Source organism: Vulpes vulpes, chromosome 11 (genome assembly GCF_048418805.1).
Source record: "Vulpes vulpes isolate BD-2025 chromosome 11, VulVul3, whole genome shotgun sequence".
In the NCBI taxonomy this organism is placed as follows: domain Eukaryota; kingdom Metazoa; phylum Chordata; class Mammalia; order Carnivora; family Canidae; genus Vulpes; species Vulpes vulpes.
The window spans coordinates 85,187,722-85,205,813 of record NC_132790.1 but is presented as its reverse complement, the minus strand read 5'-3'; the positions used below and the strand labels follow the sequence as shown (position 1 = coordinate 85,205,813).

Here is an 18,092-nt window from a genome sequence, read left to right as displayed (position 1 = left end):
CAGGCTCCCTTCGGGGAGCCCAATGTGGGACTCAGTCCCAGGACCCTAGGATCACGACCTGAGCCAAAGACAGACGCTCAACGGCTGAGCCACCCAGGTCCCAAATTGAACTTTTTGAAAGACACAAACTACCAAAACTCATGAAAAAGAAACAGATAACCTGAATAGCCCTACATTTATTAAAGGAATTGAATTTGTAGCTAAAAATCTTCCAACAAAGAAAACTCCAGCCTCAAATGTCCTTGTAAGTGAATTCTACTAAACATTTAAGGAAGAAATAATATCAATTTTATTCAAACTCTTCCAGAAAACTGAAGAAGAGAGCATATTTCTCAATTAATTCTATAAAGCCTGCAGTATTCAGACATGACAAGAAAACTACAGACCAATATAGCTATCAAGAACATAGACACAAAAATTCTAAACAAAATTTTAGCAAATCAAAGCCAACAATATGTAAAAGGATAATACATCATGACCATGTGAGATTTATCCCAGGGATACACTACTGGTTTAACAGTGGAAAAATTGTGATTTGCCATACTGACATACTAAAAAAGAAATACCATCTCAATATCTCAGTAGACACAGAAGAAGCATTTGACAAAAGCCAACATCCACATCTCATAAAAATTCTCAGCAAACTAGAAATAGAAAGGAACTTCCCCAACCAGGGATGCCTGGGTGGCTCAGTGGTTGAGCGTCTGCCTTTGGCTCAGGGCGTGATCCTGGAGTCCTGGGATCAAGTCCCACATCAGGCTTCTTGCATGGAGCCTGCTTCTCCCTCTGCCTATGTCTCTGCCTCTCTCTCTCTCTGCGTCTCTCCTGAATAAATAAATAAAATCTTAAAAAAAAAAAAAAAGGAACTTCCCCAACCTGATAAAGGGAATTATAAAAAGCCTATAGCTAACATCATACTTAGTGCTGAAAGACTAAAAGAAAGCTTTCACCTTAAATCAAGAACAAGTATGTCTGTAGTCAGTGAAATAAGGCAAGAAAAAGAAACAACCCATCCAGACTGGAAAGGAAGAAGAAAACTATCTTTACTCACAGACCTGACTATCTCCACAGAAAATCCAAAGGATCTACAAAAGAGCTACTAGTGCTAATAAGTGAGTTTAGCAAGGTTGCAGGTTACAGTTAATATACAAAATGCTACTGTATTTCTACATACTAGCAACAAACAATTGAAAACTGAAATGAAAAACCAGTATCATTTGTAATACAGAGTATAGATAGAAATCTGACAAAATACATAAAAGACCTATGCAAGCAAATCCGCAAAACAATTGATAAGAGAATTAAAGGAGACCTTAAAAATTGGAGAAATGCTGCATTCAAGGGTTGGAAGGTTCAACGTTGTGAGGATGTCAATCCTTTTCCTATCTAAAGATTTAACACAATCTCAATCAAAATCTACAATTTTTGAACTTAATTGACTCTAAAATTCATATGGAATACAAAAGACCTAGATGGGCCAAAGCAACTTAAAAAGAAAACAAAATTGGGAATTTAACAGTATGTGATCTTAGGACTGATTATAAGGCAATAGTTATTAAGACAGCATGGTATTGGTGCTAAGAGAGACAGATCAAACAAAAAGCATATATGGGCAACTAATTTTCATCAAAGGTACAAACGCAATTCAGTGGAGAAAGGACAATGTTTTTAACAAATAGTGCTGGAACAACTGCATCTCCATACACAAACAAACCAAAAAAAAAAAAAAAAAAAACTTTGTTCCATACCTCACACCATATACAAAAAATTAGCTCAGGGTAGATCATAAACCTAAATATAGAGCCTAAAGCCATTAAAACTGCTAGAAGAAAACACAGAAAAAAACCTTTGTGACCTTGGGTTAGGCAAATACTTTGGACATGATACCAAAAGCACAATCCATAAAAGAACAAACTGAAAACTGGACTTCATCAAAATTAAAAATTCTGATCTTTGAAAGACACCGTTAAGAGAATAAAAAGCATGCCACAGACTGGAAGAAAATACTTGCAAATCACATATCTGACAGAGGACTGTAGCCCAATGGTTTTCAAACCTCCCCTCCTACAATGACAGTCTATCCTTAAGGGCTCTTTGTTTAAGAGAGAGACTCGGTATAAAGTCCTAACCGGTAAGAATCTGGAGCAGTGGCTCTCTACTTCAACATCACCTGGAGGGCGTGTTAAAACACAGATTGCTGGGCTCCACCCTCAGAATTTCTGATTCAGTAGAGCCTGGGGGTTTTCATTTCTTGTAAGCTCCCTGGTAATGCTTAGGCTGCTGGCCTGGATATCACTATCTGAGAACTGCTAATCTAGACCAATTTAGACCCAACTAGAAACAAAGTCAAATGGAAGATTTTCCCTCCAAGCAAAACTAAATTATGCTCACTAAAAAAATAATTTATCCCCTTGCCTTATTTTTTTATTAGCCAGAGACATCTGTAGATGCTAATCAGCATTTCTGATCAGCAAGAAATAACAAACATGACATCACTGAATTGGCATGATTCTAGCCTTGCCTCTGTTGAATACACATCTTGGTTTCCACAAAGCTGTTCAGAATTCACCCTTGGAAAACATACACGGCCTTATACCAACCATGCCGTAATGGCGACACAAAAGAAGCCATCCCACCTCAGTGAAGTTCATCAACTTCTCCTGACCCTCCACCTAACATGGTTCCCCTTCTCCCACTCCCACCTGGCCCCAGCCCCATGCAGGGCTGCCACCGGGTCTCACCGTCCAGGATGGCCCACTGATTGTCAATCTCTGTGTGTTTCAGGTAGGAGTCTTCGATGGTGGGGTCATAGTCAGGCACAAAGATCTTCTGGAAAAACTGGATGGTAAGGGCACTCTTGCCCACACCCCCATCTCCCACCACCACCAGCTTGTAGGTGGGGAGGTTGTCACTGGGGACGGCACTGGTTGCCATGTTTCTGGTAGGTCAGACCTGCGGAGACAAGACATGTATAATGAGGGGATTTTCTCCTTTCTGACCTTGGAGGAAAATACTGAGTTTCCTCCCACCTCACACAGTGACAAATACTCTCAATTATATATTTGCTCAATCATTTGTTGAATACCAACCATGTGCCACACCTGGTCTTGGGGACACAGTACTATTAGACACCATGAGGTCTTTAACAGTCAAAGCCACATCAAAAAAGCTTTTCCACCACCAAAGTCTGCCCTATTCCTGTCCAGATAAACATGCGGATGCTAGTCCGAGCAGGGATGGCACAAATGTTTGACTCTGGTCACAGGATTGCTATGCCCGGGAGGATCTGATGCTGTCCAAGCTAAGGGAAGGCCGGCATCACAGCCTCGTGCACCAGAGTTCAGGATCTCCGTGCCCACCCCCCTCAGAATTTAGTGATCATGGCTCCTCTCCCAGTGTCTCCTTACCCCTTGTTATATAAAAGTTGTGCTAAAATCTCTTGACATCTGGTCAACCTCCCTATTAGCTAGGGAGGAGGCAGGGAGGAGCAGGACTCAGTTTTGTGTTAAAGATGTTGAGTGCAGCTAAGGCAGGGGTTCTCAACCAGGGGCAATTCGCCTCCTGGGGACATTTGCAACATCTGGAGATAATTTTGGTGGTTAAAGCCAAGAGGGTGTTCCTGGCATCCAGTCAGTGGAGGCCAAGGCCATGGCTACACATCCTACAATGCACAGGGAAGCCCCTCACAACAAAGATTTATCCATCCCAAGGTGTCACTAGTGCTAATGAGCTAAGGTGACCAGGTAGGAGCCAGAAACATGCGGCCTGGATTCTAAAGAAAAACTGAACCTTAACAGATAAGGCCTGATTGTGAAGAGGTCGTGACAGTAGAAAAGGGAAGAGTGATCTCTGAAAGCAGTGTCATAAAGTGACAAGCAGCAGAGGGAGGCAGGCAGCAGAGAAGGAGCACTCAGAAAAGGGTGGTTGTAGGGACCTCGGCTGCTCACTGTGGACCCCGCCAGGGTGCCAGGGAGAACAATGCCACCCCCTGCTGTGGAACTCCTGGGTAGCACGAAGACTGGCCTGGTGCCGAGGGGGTGCCAGCTTGATCCTGCCACACAGTACTAGGAAAGAAAGAATCTCTGCTGAAGCTGGGAGGCAGAAAGGCATGGCATAGGTGTGACGGGGACACTTAAGGGTGTGAGGACAACGGACTGGGTGTCCTGCATGCCTCGCTGCTGCTTGGGAAGGCCACGTCGAGCCATACTTTCCTTACCTATCAGATGAAAGGGCTGGATTTTTTTTACAGTTATTTGCGGCTTTTAAATAGTCCTCAATTCTAGATATCAACAGAACGGGTGATAGACACCACTGTGGGTTATGTGGCCACACTGATTTGCATGGGGCTACGGGCGAGAGTCTTTGCATAATGCTTTGCAATTACTGAAGCTTGATGTTGACATTTAGGATTTCCCTGCATCATGAGGAAGTATAGAAGCTTTTATACACAGCAGCTGAGTGTGTAAATCTGTCCCGCCTGGACTGAGAATATACTTGCATAAATATATCAAAATTTAAAATGACATTCCCTCTCTCAAAGCTATATGGCCTATGAGAATTTATTCTAAGGAAATAATCAGACAAGTGTACAAAAAAATATGAAGAACTGGGAAAATGGAAATCACTTAAATATTGGGAAAGTTAAAGAAAAAGCTTATCTACACAATGCAATACTATGCAGCCATTAAAAAGGATGATAGTCACTAACCTAGAAAAAGTTTATTCATGTAGGGAAAAAAACCCAAACAGGCTGCAAAACAACAAGTACACATGACTGCACTTCCATGAAGTCACTCATCTATGAATCTGTATGTCTAGATGTGGTTCTAGGCAATATAGGTTCTCAATTTTTCTCAATACTTGCTACAACAAGCTAGTATTATATATACATATTGGGAAAGCTTGATAATATTAAAATATTCCCATCAATGGGAATAAAGGGTACGGCATAGAGAACGTAGTCAATAGTATTACAACAGCATTGCACGGTGACAGATGGCAGCTACATTTGTGGTGAGCATAGCATGGAGTTGGTGAATCACTATCTTGTACACCTGAAACTAATATAACATTGTGTGTCAACTATCCTCAAATTTTTTTTTAAAGATTTCATTTATTTATTCATGATAGACATAGAGAGAAATAGAGAGAGAGAGAGGCAGAGACACAGGCAGAGGGAGAAGCAGGCCCCATGCTGGGAGCCCAATGTGGGACTCCATTCTGGGACTCCAGGATCACGCTCTGGGCCAAAGGCGGCGCTGAACCGCTGAGCCACCCAGGGATCCCCAACTATCCTCAAATTAAAAAAAAAAAATTAATGTTTCTGCCAAATAAAATGTTCAGGCTACCCAAAAATGTATGACTCCATGTCCTTCGGGGAGGGATTTAAGCTGCAGCCCCAGTATCTGGTGCCCTGTCTCCCCAAGTGGGGTAAAGGTGGGAACAAGCTGAGGCTTTGGTGAACTGAGCTTTCCCACATGACAAGAGATAGTGCTCCAACGGGGCCACAGAGCAGTTGGCAGGAAACAGGAATGGGGAGAGGAGGGCAAAAGTCATCTCTCCCTCTCCCTGGCCTCTCAGGTAGGGGGAGCCAGGTGTAGCATGGTCTCTTCACGGCCCCTCCTTACCCCCACTGTCTTGGCCAAGGGTGGAAAGTGAGTGACACAGGGCCAGGGTGAGCATATTTGCTTGTGAAAGAGGCTGGTTTTAAAGCTCCCCTATGGGGCACCTGGGTGGTTCAGGGGTTGGGCGTCTGCCTTTGGCTCAGGGCATGATCCTGGGGTCCTGGGATCGAGTCCTGCATCAGGCTCCCTGCAGGGAGCCTGCTTCTCCCTCTATGTTTTTGCCTCTCTGTCTGTGTCTCTCATGAATAAATAAAGTCTTCAAAAAAAAAAAAAAAAAAGAAAAAGAGAAAGCTCCCTTCCATTCTCTGCTGGCAGCAACATGAATAAAAAATACTCAGTGGGTGGGAAGATATCAAGAAGGAAAATTATTTCTTTTGTTTTTCTTCTCAAAATAAAACAAGATAAGAAATCCACTAGTAAGTATGACAGAGGACATGAACTGTATCTTTGAGTTGGTACTTAGACCACCCACAGCAGAATCACCTGGGGACCTGCCTGCAGAGCAAGGCAGCTGGCAGGAAACGGGTCAGATGAAAGGCTCCTTCCTTTCAGAGTCCTGCCCTCAGGGTTTGGACTTCTGAGAGACCCCAGGCAGCCAACTCAGGGTTCCTCCCCAACTAAGACTCAATGTACGCAGGTTAGAATGCACAGTTAGGGGCAGCTTGGGTGGCTCAGCCGTTTAGCGCCGCTTTGGGCCTGGGGTGTGATCCTGGAGACCCGGGATCGAGTCCCACGTAAGGCTCCCTGCACGGAGCCTGCTTCTCCCTCTGCCTGTGTCTCTGCCTCTTTCTCTGTGTGTCTCTCATGAATAAATAATAATAATAATAAAAGAATGCACAGTTAGCACAAAAATTGGTCCGGATCCCTCGTGGTTTAAAGCCCTTTGAAGGTTTTAAAGCGCCTGGGTGGCTCAGTGGGTAAGTGTCTGCCTTCGGCTCAGGTCATGATCCTGGGTTCCTCAGATGGAGCCCTGCATTGGGCTCCCTACTCAGTGAGGAGTCTGCTACTCCCTCTCCCTCTGCTTCTCCCTCTGCCTTTGCTTCTCCCCCTGCTTGTGCTCTCTCTGTCAAATAAATCAATAATATCTTAAAAAAAAAAAAAAAAAAAAGCAAGTATGGCAACATGTTAAATTTTTTTAAAAAAAGAGAAAAGAAAAAAAGAAATACCCTTTGGTGCTGCCCACATGTGATGGGCCCAGTCCTGGCTCCTTCACTGGACTTTCAAAGCTGTCACTGCTGTCACCGGTCAGCAGCGCTGACATCTCCAGTAGTAGCTGTGCCATAGCCTCTCACATTCTACTCTCTCTACCAACCAGTTCCGTGTTCGCCCAGTGTGCCCTGCGGTTACACGGAGTCCTCTGCAGACCCCAGGTCCCCCTGGGAGAGCACACCCCTCCTTACAGGCTGGGCCTGAGCGCAGGATTCATCTCCTGTGGGAGGCACCTGCTTCTACTCTGCGCCCTGCGCTTCCTTGTACGGAGGCCACCCGTACACTTGAAATGGTCTACACTTAACGTGCACAAAAGGGCGGGGACCCCCTCTCCGTACCACCAAAGTCCCCAGCAGAGCATCAGCAAGCAGCAAAGGCTAGCTGAAGGAATTGGAGGATCAACACTGGCATTTCTGAACAACAGTCAGATCACTAGCCACAGCACTGGCCCTGACCATGGAGAGGGCTAAGGGGCAACCCTCCCAGCCAGGAGTTAGGATTGCTTCCCTCCTTCTATCAAGTCAGACCAATCACACAGGAAAGCCCTGCTGGAGGCAAGGGGGGCCCAGGAAGGAAAGAAGGTTGCAGGCCCAAGAGAATGAGTCCAGAACATGCCCCCACCCAACCCCGCATCTGATTCTTAATGGCTCTTCTCCTGATGGACAGGTTTTTCCAATTTTCAGCCTCCCCCCAAATAATCCCAGACTAAATGATGTGTTTGTTAACTGGGGAGGGCAGTCAAAATGCCAAGGGGCATACACATCCAAACTCCTACAAAATAGGCTGGACTCCAGTGGTAAAAAGAAAGATTTTTCTTTTTTTTTAGTCACCACAGGCTATGACGAAAGACACCACAGGATAAAAAGCTGGCTGGTGGTTAAGGAGCAAACTGCTTACATTCACAAGAGCTTGCCCCCAGCCTATTCAACTAGAAGATCAGAGACCTTTCCGGATCTTTTTCTGAGATCATTATAGAGTGCCCGTTCTTCTCTCTTTTGGAGGTCATGGATGGCCCCTTTGAGGTGGGAGGGTAGTGGGCCTAAGTCTCTTTTTAAAGCCCCCCCCACCAGTTTTCCATGCTGGATACCCTCCTACTGACCAGGTGAGTGACCTTGGGCAAATCACCGTTCACAGCCTCAGTCTCTTATTTGTAAGATGGGATTGGTTAGAAAATTATACTTTGCAGGATTGCCCTAAGCATGAGATGAAAATGTATGAAATGTGCCCAGCTTAGAGGAGGCGCTCGGATGTTTGTTCTTGCGCCTTGTTTACTTTGTTCCCTGGAGAGGTTCCCTCCCTCCCCTCTCCCCCCTTCCTCCACTCAGAGGCTACCCAGGCAGAAGCCCCGCTGCCATCTCAGCTCCTCCACGGGCTGTGTGGGAACGTCACCCACCATTTAGAACACTGTTTCCATGGGAAATGGCTCCAAGGTTCAGGGCAGCCCCCTCTGCTCAGAAACCAACTTTTGGAACAGCAGCCGCTGGGCGGGCGTTGGCGGGGGCGCGGGTTCCCAGGGCAACCAGGGCCCCCAGAGCCCCTCCCAGGCCACCGGCAGCCCAAGGCCTCGCTCCTGCTGGAAACTTTTTCCTAAAAGGCAGCATCACTGCTTGGGCAATTTTATTTTTATTTTATTTATTTATTTTTTAAATTTATGATAGTCACACAGAGAGAGAGAGAGAGAGGCAGAGACATAGGCAGAGGGAGAAGCAGGCTCCATGCACCAGGAGCCCGACGTGGGATTCGATCCCGGGTCTCCAGGATCGCGCCCTGGGCCAAAGGCAGGCACCAAACTGCTGCGCCACCCAGGGATCCCTGCTTGGGCAACTTTAATGACACATATACAAAGACTCTGGGCATCTCCCAGATGCATTTTTGGCTGTCTTTGGCGGCCTTCCTCCCTCAGGGTAAGCACCATACTGCAAGGTGTGGAGTTGTTTCCTGAATGGCAGATTCCTCTCCCCAAGCAGCTCAGAAGTTCCACCAGGACAAGAGCCCCATCTCCTCATTCCCTTGCCTTTTCTAGGGCCAGGTAGGACCCAACAAATGGGAGGCTCGGGGTCTCTTCATTGACCAACTGTGGGATACTGCTCCAGGGCAGCCTTCTATCCACCCAGCACTCCTTGGGCCAAGAAGCAGGGGGTGATGCTCCTAGGAGGTCGGAGGCTAGGTGGACAGATGACCCCAGTATAACTTCTTCCCCCAGCAATTTTCAGAGTGTGCTGGGAGGGTTCCAAGACCTCCTGGGGACAGTCTCCATCAAAGCCCCACCCTGGCTCTCAAGGGGGTAGTCTGGGTGGGGGGAGTGTCATTTATAGCCTGTGACTGCAGTCAGGTGGCTTGAGTTCTGTTTGTGTCTCTGATATGGATACCCTGTGTGACCTGGAACAAGTTTCTTAACTTCCAGGAGCCTGCTTCCCCACTTTAAAACAAGAGAACAGGATACTCAAGAATGTGTGAGGCCCCAGTGAACAAAATGGAAAGGCCCCCAGCAAGGGCATATTTGCACTGATAAGCAAAGTAGTTGGCCCCTGGTCTCCCTCCAACCAGGTTGACCCCAGTTATCTGGACCACTTGCCTGCCCCATCAACAGCCCTAAGAGTACCTGTACCACATAGAGCTGCTGGAGGACCCAATACAGTAGCACATATACATGCCTGGGACAACAGAGAGTTCCAGCAGTCCCGCAAACACCAGTCTAGTGGCAAATCTGTTGCATTCTCCGAGGTCCCCAGTTTCTAGGGCTTCTACAGAGCTTGTTTCCCCAAAGAATAGCTCAAAACACCCCCCATTTTTCTAAGTGGACACATAAAAAAAGAAAGAGCTTTGTCTGCAGACATTGTCAAGGGATCCATAGGCTCCCTGGCCTCTCCATGCACCCCATCTCCCCAACCGGCACGCTTCCAAAGCAGTGTCATACAGTCCTGGCCAGAACAACTCGTGCCCAGGAGAGGCTCCATAGCAATAACACTCCCCACCATTTAGTGGGCATCTGTAGTGGACTGGCTGGACACCAAAGGCCACCCTGGGAACCATCTCCCCACACTGCCTTAAACTCTTTGGGTGACTGGTTTTATAGCATCACAGAGCTTTTTTCTTTGACTGTCATTGTGATTTTGCTAACCCACAGGGCACTCTTCGTCCTTGTTGTTTGCTTCCCTGGCCCTGACTATAGGACCAGATTCTTGGAGCTGGGGCAGTGGCCAACCCAGAGCCTCACCCAAAGGCGTTGCTAACTTTACTGAAAGTTTAGTTTTAACTGCTTTTTGCTTCCCTAATCTTCTATACTAATTATTTTAAAGATTTCCCCAATCCCATCAGTTGAACTACAAAGTTGTCTGATAAACAAGGCTGGAAGAAAGGAACACATTCACTATTAATGGAGCTCTTGGGCGAGTGAATGGATTTTCAATCACATTGAGCTGAATCAGCTCTGGGAAACTAATCTCATCTCCATGATGTCTGGGTGTGCCCAGCTCAGGGGGATGAGGACACATTGGGGGCAGGGGGTGTGTGTGACCCAACCCATGTGGAGGAAATGGCTCTGCATTCCAGGAGCTGCCCTTCCCTTCTGCACAATTCCCAGAAATGGGCAGCTTCCCAGGGCTGCTGCCTTGCAGGCTGTACATAGATGGTGTGCGGTCCCGCCAGGGGTCTAGGCCACTTGCTATCCCTTGAGGCTTCACTCTCCACTCTTGCCCTCCTCAAAACTTTGCCCCAGCCCGTTGTCTCACATCTTTGCTAATCCAAGTCCAGCTCTGTCACTATACTACTCGACCCTTCCAGGAAGCCACCAGTCCATTCAGCTCATTCCATTATTAAGACTTACCCCCCCCCACACACACACACTCTACCACATGTATTATTTTATGTGATAAAGAACCTTAAGCACCACTGGGTTTTAGAGGGTGAGGAGGTAGCAGGGATGCTGCTCCTCCCATTCCCATGGCAGACATCCTAATCGACCACTGTCCTCTTCCCCACTCAGTCTTAGAACCCTTTGTAATGCCCTTGGCGGCCAGAACCAGGTGACTGGGGGAACTTGTATGCCCAGATCTAACCCACTACTCTCCTGGTTCCCTCTAAAACATGTCACTTATTGGCCATCGTGTTCTGTGGGAGGGTGTCAGGACCCTTAGGGGATGCCTGCTGGTTATCTCTGGAGAACTCTGTGACCCAGGTCTTGTGTGACTACAGCAACCCCCACTTTTCTACGCCATCAAATCCAAACTCCTCTGCCAGGACCATGTCTGGACTGCTGGCATCAGGACAGAAATGGTCAGACAGGGATGCAGAGATCCAGGCAAAGGCCGACTTCTAGCGTTGGCCAGGCATAGGATGCTGTGCCCTTGGCCTTACTCATGACGCCCCAGCACCAGGGGGTTCCTCGTATCATGACTATTCACACTTGTGTCTTCCTGCTAGCTTGAGAGTGCCTCCTGACAGGGCCTGGGGCCTGGGTACTTATGAACCCAGAGTCAGTTTGTGGAAATACTGCTGTAAAGATTACAGGAGCAACCAAAGTTCAAAACGATGAACAATTAAGTAATTAACATAAGTGACGTGTCTGATGCTGTTGCAAGATTTTACCACATTAACTCCCTTAATTCTCCCAACGACCCTGGGAGGTATGATTGTCCCCATTTGACGGTTGAAGAAACTGAGACACAACAACATCAAATAACTTTTCTGAGGTCACCCAGCTAGAAAGCAGCAGCGTCAGGATCTGCAACCATGCAGTGCGGCTCCAGAGCCCGTGGCCGGCCCATCAAGCTAGGCGTTTTCTCATGGCTGGAGAGATGGTGAGTGGGTGCAAAGGCAGGTCAGGCCAGAGGCCGCTGGCCTGGGAGTGCAGGAAAGAGGTCAGCAGTGAGCCAGGCAGGTGACGTCAGAGTCCGAGAGCCCTCCGAGGCCACATCCCTGCTCCTGTCAGGGAAGTAGCTGAGCAGGTCAGGGCCCAAGAGGCACCCAGGGCAGATCCTAGTCACTGGGAACAGACATACCGCCCACCCCCCAGCCCAACTGGGACAAAGTCGGCCAAACAGTACGGGTCTCGCCCTGCAGCATGCTCCTGCCCGAGGACCAAGGAGGAAGCTGGGGGATCACGCAGCTGCCCAGCGCTGTGTGGAAGCACCAGGCAGCATTGCGACCAGTTTTCTAGCACCTCTGTGTGGTGCCTGACTGCTCGTGGCCCTGCACACCGGGCACTCCCTGCCCAGCAGCAGTTGCCCCTCACCCAGGATACCTCATCAAGGAGCGTGAGCCAGACTCAGTCTGCAACCTTAAGCGAGCTGCTTATCTTCTGTGCCTCAGTTTATCTCTTCTATGACAGTGGCAACATTTGCCTCCTGGTGGTCATGCTAGGCTACCCTGATTTGCCAGGCTGTGTCTAGCCCATGGGGAATGCTACGTAAACATCAAGTTGTTACCATCACCAGCAAGCTTCAACATCCATGCCAAGGCTTCCCCCTCCAGGAAGCCCTCCTGCCTCCCCAGAGTCCCACCTGAGCTCACACCCTGTGACCTGGTTGGTTCCACAGGTAAACAGCTCAACAGAATTTAGCCCTCACCAATCCCTCCTCCGTGTGCTCTCATGCTGTGTGTGGGCCTCAGCTTCCTCATTCTGCCCTGGCGGGCCGCATTTACACCTTGGCCTAACCCAATCCAACGGGCCCCCAACTCTCTCTGCTGTCCACAGTCAGGTTAACCAGTGAGAAGAGCCAGGAGAGAATGGACAGCTTGCATGGGACGAACTCCGAATCCCGCAGCAGCTCCAAGGAGAGGGAAGCAGATTGGGGAGGGAGAGAGGGCCAGGCAGCAGCAGGAAGGCGATGCTGGCCCGCAGGCACAGGCATGGGGACCCAGGCACGACCATGCAGGGTGGCATTTAGCCTCCTCATTTTACAAGTGAGGAGACAGAGTCAGAAATGCTATGGCATTTGCCCCAGGGAACAGGGTGGCACAGGGGGAACCTTGGACTTGGTGAGTAAAAACAAAAACTGCCCCACTCATCACCCAGCTAGTCCTGGGTGCTGGTAGGTCTGAGGCTCTTGGCATTGAGGGGTTAACGAGGGCCCCAGGGTCTCAGGGCCCATAGAGCCCCTCAGAACCATGGGCCCCACTGGCATCCCCAGCTCATGGGGTGCTGCCCCCTGGCCCTCTCAGCCTCACAGGTCCTACCCCGGCATCCCCCATGCCTCCCCCATGCCTCCCCCATGTCCTACGGCCACAGGGAGGGTGGGAGTGAATTCAGTCCAGGGCTGTGGGGCAGGGCTGTCCCCTGGGTCACAGCATTCTTTAGTGGCAGCTAGAGGCAGAGAGGAGGAAATAGCCTTATGTTTAAATTCTTACTCTCAGCCCTGGGGGCCTATTAATATTTTCCTAATTCTGGGGCAATCACACCTGCAGCCAAGGAGAACTTCTCAGTCTTAGACAGGAGTCTGCATGTCCACCGGGAAAGTCATCGGGGCAGTCATCCCGCCAGCGACAGGCGGCTTCTGGACACTCTGGGGGCCCCCGAAGTGACGTCCCTCGGACTCCCTAGAGCCCGGCAGGCCCCTGTCCTAGTGTCTCCCTGTTCTGATGCAGCTGCCTCCTCACAGCTCCTCTGGGGGCTGCTCAGGCTCCTCAGTGCTTCACTGAGCCTCGTCCCACTCTCCGCCCTGGCACTCCCTCCACCTTCCCTCCCTAAAACACGTCCAGCGGCATTAGTTCCCAGGCTCCAGCACTATGGCCCCTCAACCAAGGGCTGTGGATCCCCGAGCTCTCCCTGTGACCGCGCAGCCCAGGCCTCCTGACGCGGCCTCCCCTCCCCTCCCGCTGGACCCCAGCGTGGCTCCCCAGGACAGAGGCGGCGCCCACTCTGTGGGGGCTCCAGGCCCGGCAGGGTAGCCTGTAGCCTGCGTCTGCCGGTGAATGTTCTCTGCCCTTCGGTCTTTCACCACCCGGGCAAACGGGCAGGCAAACGTTCCCTGTCAGGAACAGCCTCCTGTCTTCCCCAGCCCCCTGAAGCGATCCCTTCCTCCCCGGCCCCTTTACCTTCCGGATCCCCTTCCAGGATCCCCTTCCACGCGGGTCTAGGGGTCTAGGGAGTGCTGGCCGGGGGCAGGTGGCCGCCGGGTGCTTTGCTGCCATTATGCCGTATGCTGCTCCTCACAGCCGCCACACCAAGAAGGCACCGGTTAGCACCTGTCAGTGATGACCCCTGAGGTCACAGAGGTTCTGTGGCTCGTCCGAAGGCGAGTCTGACCCCAAAGCTCCTAGCTCAGCTACCGGCCACTCTGTCATTTCTGGGGAGCGCGCTCCTCTACTCCTCCCTTCCAATCCAGGAGTGGGGAGTGATTTTCCTGTCACAGTCCCCACGAGGGTGGGGCAGGCGGGGGTCTGAGGGCCGGGCCTCAGCTTCTCTACCTCTCTAGGGCCCTGGCACAGCTTGCCGCACAGACACTCCAGGCATCTGCTGTCTGCATTTCCACAACGCAGGGGTGACGCTGGGTGCCAGCTGGAATGCCGGCTTGGGGAGAGGGAAGGGCGGAGGTAGTGCGGGCACTATACCCAGTGGGCCAGACAGGTCCCAGGGCCGTGACTGGTGGTCCTCATAAGGGACGGATCACGCGAGGAGTTCCACCAGACATACCTGGGCACTGGCCCAGAAGGAGAAGCGGGTGACGATGAGGGGGTACTTCCCTGCCACCCACACTCGCAAACATCGAGCCCCCTGTACCTCCCAGGTCCCAGCTCCCTGACCACTCTGCCTGTTGATCTGGGGATGCCACACCTTGTCCTTAGAACCTCCTGGTGACAATAAGGCAAATCTTCTGGTACTATCTTTCCCCTAGGTTGGGGGGGGGGGGCGGGTACAGCAGAGCAGAGCACAGCTTCACGGGTTGTGCCTCAGGGCTGTCCCAGCCCCGGGCTGCCCATCTCACAGAACCATGGCCTCGCACTAGCACACTAGGAAGGAAGCAGCCCAGGAGAAGGGCAGGGGTGGTGACAGACAGCAAAGGAAAGGCGTGGACGCCAGGGGCAGGCATCGCTCTGTGCCAGCAGCCCCCAGCTAGGACATGAACACTGCTGGCCAGGTCCGACTATGGCTAACTTCCAGCCCTCCCAAGTTCTGGCTGCCTCCCTACCTCAACTGCTTTACCCTGCAGCAGCAGAAAGAGGCACTCAGGAAACAAATCCCAATCTCAAGTGTTCAGTGGTCAGGCCAATAAATGAGAGAAAGGGAGCAGGTACAGGCAGTAGGGAGCAGAGGGGCCTGTGGCAAATAGGAGCCCACTATTACTTTCCAGCAACTGACTGCAGAACCTGCGCATATCTGCAACAAGCTTGCCAGATACTCTACATTTTTAAAGAGTAGCCAGGAATCTGAATTTTTTTTAAGATTCTATTTATTCATGAGAGACACAGAGACACAGACACACACACACACACACATACACAGAGGCAGAGGGAGAAGCAGGCTTCATGCAGGGAGCCTGATGTGGGACTCGATCCCCGGTCTCCAGGATCACGCCCTGGGCTGAAGGCAGGTGCTAAACCGCTGAGCCACCACGGCTGCCGCCAGAAATCTGAATTTTTATGTAAAGTTGAGTTTTTAATGTTAGCTCCCCATTAAAAAGTTTTACACATCGCACAAGCCAAACGAATCACCCCTGGGGAGCTCCAGCCCGCAAGGGCACCTGCTGCCACTGCCATCCCGGGCCATCTCAAGCATGTACCAGCATGCACACACCCAGTGGTGCGTCTGCTCCAAGGCAGACAACTCTTTGCACTGCCGTGGCCTGGCCTGGCTTTGGCCCCAGAGAGGTGTGAGATTAGAGAAGGTGAAAATGACATTAAGGAGCAGCAGCAGCAACAACAGGAGCAGCAGGGGTTACTCAGCCTGGAAACCCTCCAGGCTCATAGTCCTTAGAGGGAGGGCACAGAGCCCACCCAAGGAGTGCCCAGAAGCCAGGGAGGTGAAAGGCAGAAAGGTGCACTCAAAAACGACCACTGCTTTGATTTGTTTCTATCATCTCTATTCAAGATGTCAAACCCCCATTAATGAAAAATGTAAAAACGCATATATTTGACCAAAAAAATGAGAAAGAAATGCAGTCCAGGCTCTTGCCTGAAGTGGGGAGAGGCAATCCCATCTCCCATTTTAAAATAGTAACCAGACTGTAGAGAGCTGGGCTGGAGCAAAATAAAAGGGAAACTTCCTGAAAACGAGGTGGGCATGACAATGAGCAGCTGAGGAGGTGTGGGATTTTCCTTGCAAAGGCTCTGTGAGGCAGGATGGAGGAAGGAGGAGCGTCTGGCAGCTTGGCTCCAGACGGGATGAACTAGGGCTGGGGGGGGGAGGGTGACTTTTTTGGGATGCACCCCAACTCCAGATTTTAAGCTGGGAAGGCAGGAAGCAACTTTCACATTCCTCCCTCCTCAACTGCAAAACAGTCGCCGTAGGTCTCCTACCATCCTTAGCAGCCTGGCCAGGCCAGGTGGCTATGCCCTGGACTCAGGGGTGGAGGTGAGGGGAGGGTGTGGGGTAGGGGGGCAAGCTGGCAGACCTGCTCCAACCCCATGAGCCACTACTGGCCTCCTACATCTCTTTTTCCTACCTATAGCACTTTTATAAAAAGTCCTGCACCAAAGCATTTGCCCCTCTACTAGGTGTGTGACCTTAGGCACATCCCTCCATCTGTTTGTGCCTGTTTCCTCACTTGTGAATGACAGTATCCACCTCACAGGGTTGTTTTGAGGACAGAATGAACTAAAACAGTCAAGTGCTTAGAGCAGTGCCTGGCACATAAAGGTTGCTCTTCTTCATGTTCTCGTTACCATTATCATCATCAGTATGTTGTGGGAACTCTTGCCAATGTCCCCTTTCCACCAAACTGTACAGAGGGGTGCCTGAGACCCCACTCGGCTGTATTTTCCAAGTTGCCCCAAAGCGCTCAGGGCTAGGGGTGGGGGAGGCAGGTGCTCCCTTTGATTCACCTCCTTCAGTCTGAGAGGCTCTCAGTACAGTCCACGGCACAGAGAGACCCCAGCAGCCCCTGCTCCTGTCTCTTGGCCATCCCAGGACTTAAGAAGGAAGCACGTTTTATTTCTGATGATGGAGAAATGATCAGAATCCACTATCTGTGCTGCCTTGTTTCAGGCATCTGGAGAAAGGGGGAAGCTTTGGGGCTATGCCCCACCCCATAACCTATCTCACAGGGGGTATCCCAGGGACAGAAAGCTGGAGGCAGAGCAGATATCAGGAGCCTGGTAATGGGTCCAACACATCCAGTTTTGAATCGTGGGTGTGTCACTTCCTAGGTGTGTAATCTTGGAAAAATTATAAACCCGTCTGTGCAAAATTACTATTGGTAGAAGGAGTAACCTGCTGGAGGTGTGTAATCGGGCTGAGTCCTGTGGCCAGGATGGATCATTATAGTGCCCCTTTATTAAGTCCTGACCACATCCTCAGCACTTCACTTTCACGTACACCGCCCTGAGCACCCCCCAGCATGGCCCAGACTAGGTGAGATTACTGTTACACCATCCCAAACACTCGGCTGTCCTTCCTGATGGCACTGCGCATGCTGCCACTCAATCCCTTACTTGCTCATAATGGCATGTGTCAGCTCCAGGAGCACAGAGGGCCTGTCCTCTAGGGACCTCTCCACTGTACCTCGGGTGCCCAGCACATGTGTGACACAAAGAAGGTGCTTAATAAATGTTTACTGATTTACGTCAGCTCTCATCCTCATGGCTATGCAGCACAATGTTCTAACAGGAAGGAAAAAAATTGACTCATGGGTTCACTGTAATCATTGGGAGTTTGATGTGTCCAGTACTGACAGTGCTGAGTTAACACCTAGCTAGCGGTGGAAGGCTAGGGCATGTACTTCTTGCTTAGACGAGCTCTTTTAGTGGCTTTTTTTCTGAGCAAAAGCACAGGCCCGCAGCCTAGTCCAGGAAAGATTTCATTACTGCTGTGCAACCAAAAGTAATGGAAATTTGGAGTTCTCAGAAGTTCTGGAGAGAAGTGTCCAGGAAAACTAGTCCCTGGAAAATAGTAGCAAACAAGGCTTCATGAGACAGACAGGCAGGGTGAAGCCCTCTAAGGGGTGAGCAGGCAAGAGGAGGATGTCTGCTGCTTAATTTTAACTTCTGCCCTGTTCTGAGCAATGGGTAACCCCCTTTCTTATAAGCCCTTGGTGAAAGCCTGTTAGCTGTGGCTTAATAGGATTTAAGGAATGAGGAAGCCAAGCCGATTGCACACACGCA

At 50.2% G+C, this 18,092-nt stretch overlaps 1 protein-coding gene across 8 annotated transcripts in view; it reads right to left on the bottom strand.

Moving 5' to 3' along the window:
* The window catches only part of MRAS (muscle RAS oncogene homolog), a 56,243-nt gene that overhangs the window by 28,296 nt on the left and 9,855 nt on the right, over positions 1 to 18,092 (bottom strand). For 6 of the 8 annotated variants that reach the window (XM_072726976.1, XM_072726980.1, XM_072726975.1 and 3 more), the window contains exon 2: positions 2,742 to 2,952. In XM_072726976.1, coding sequence (XP_072583077.1) covers positions 2,742 to 2,934 — 193 coding nt within the window. In that variant the 5' untranslated portion in view covers positions 2,935 to 2,952. Of the gene's footprint in view, positions 1 to 2,741; positions 2,953 to 13,868; positions 14,292 to 14,607; positions 14,781 to 18,092 lie in introns of those variants that run through there. The other 2 variants (XM_072726978.1, XM_072726977.1) reach the window with 2 other exon arrangements.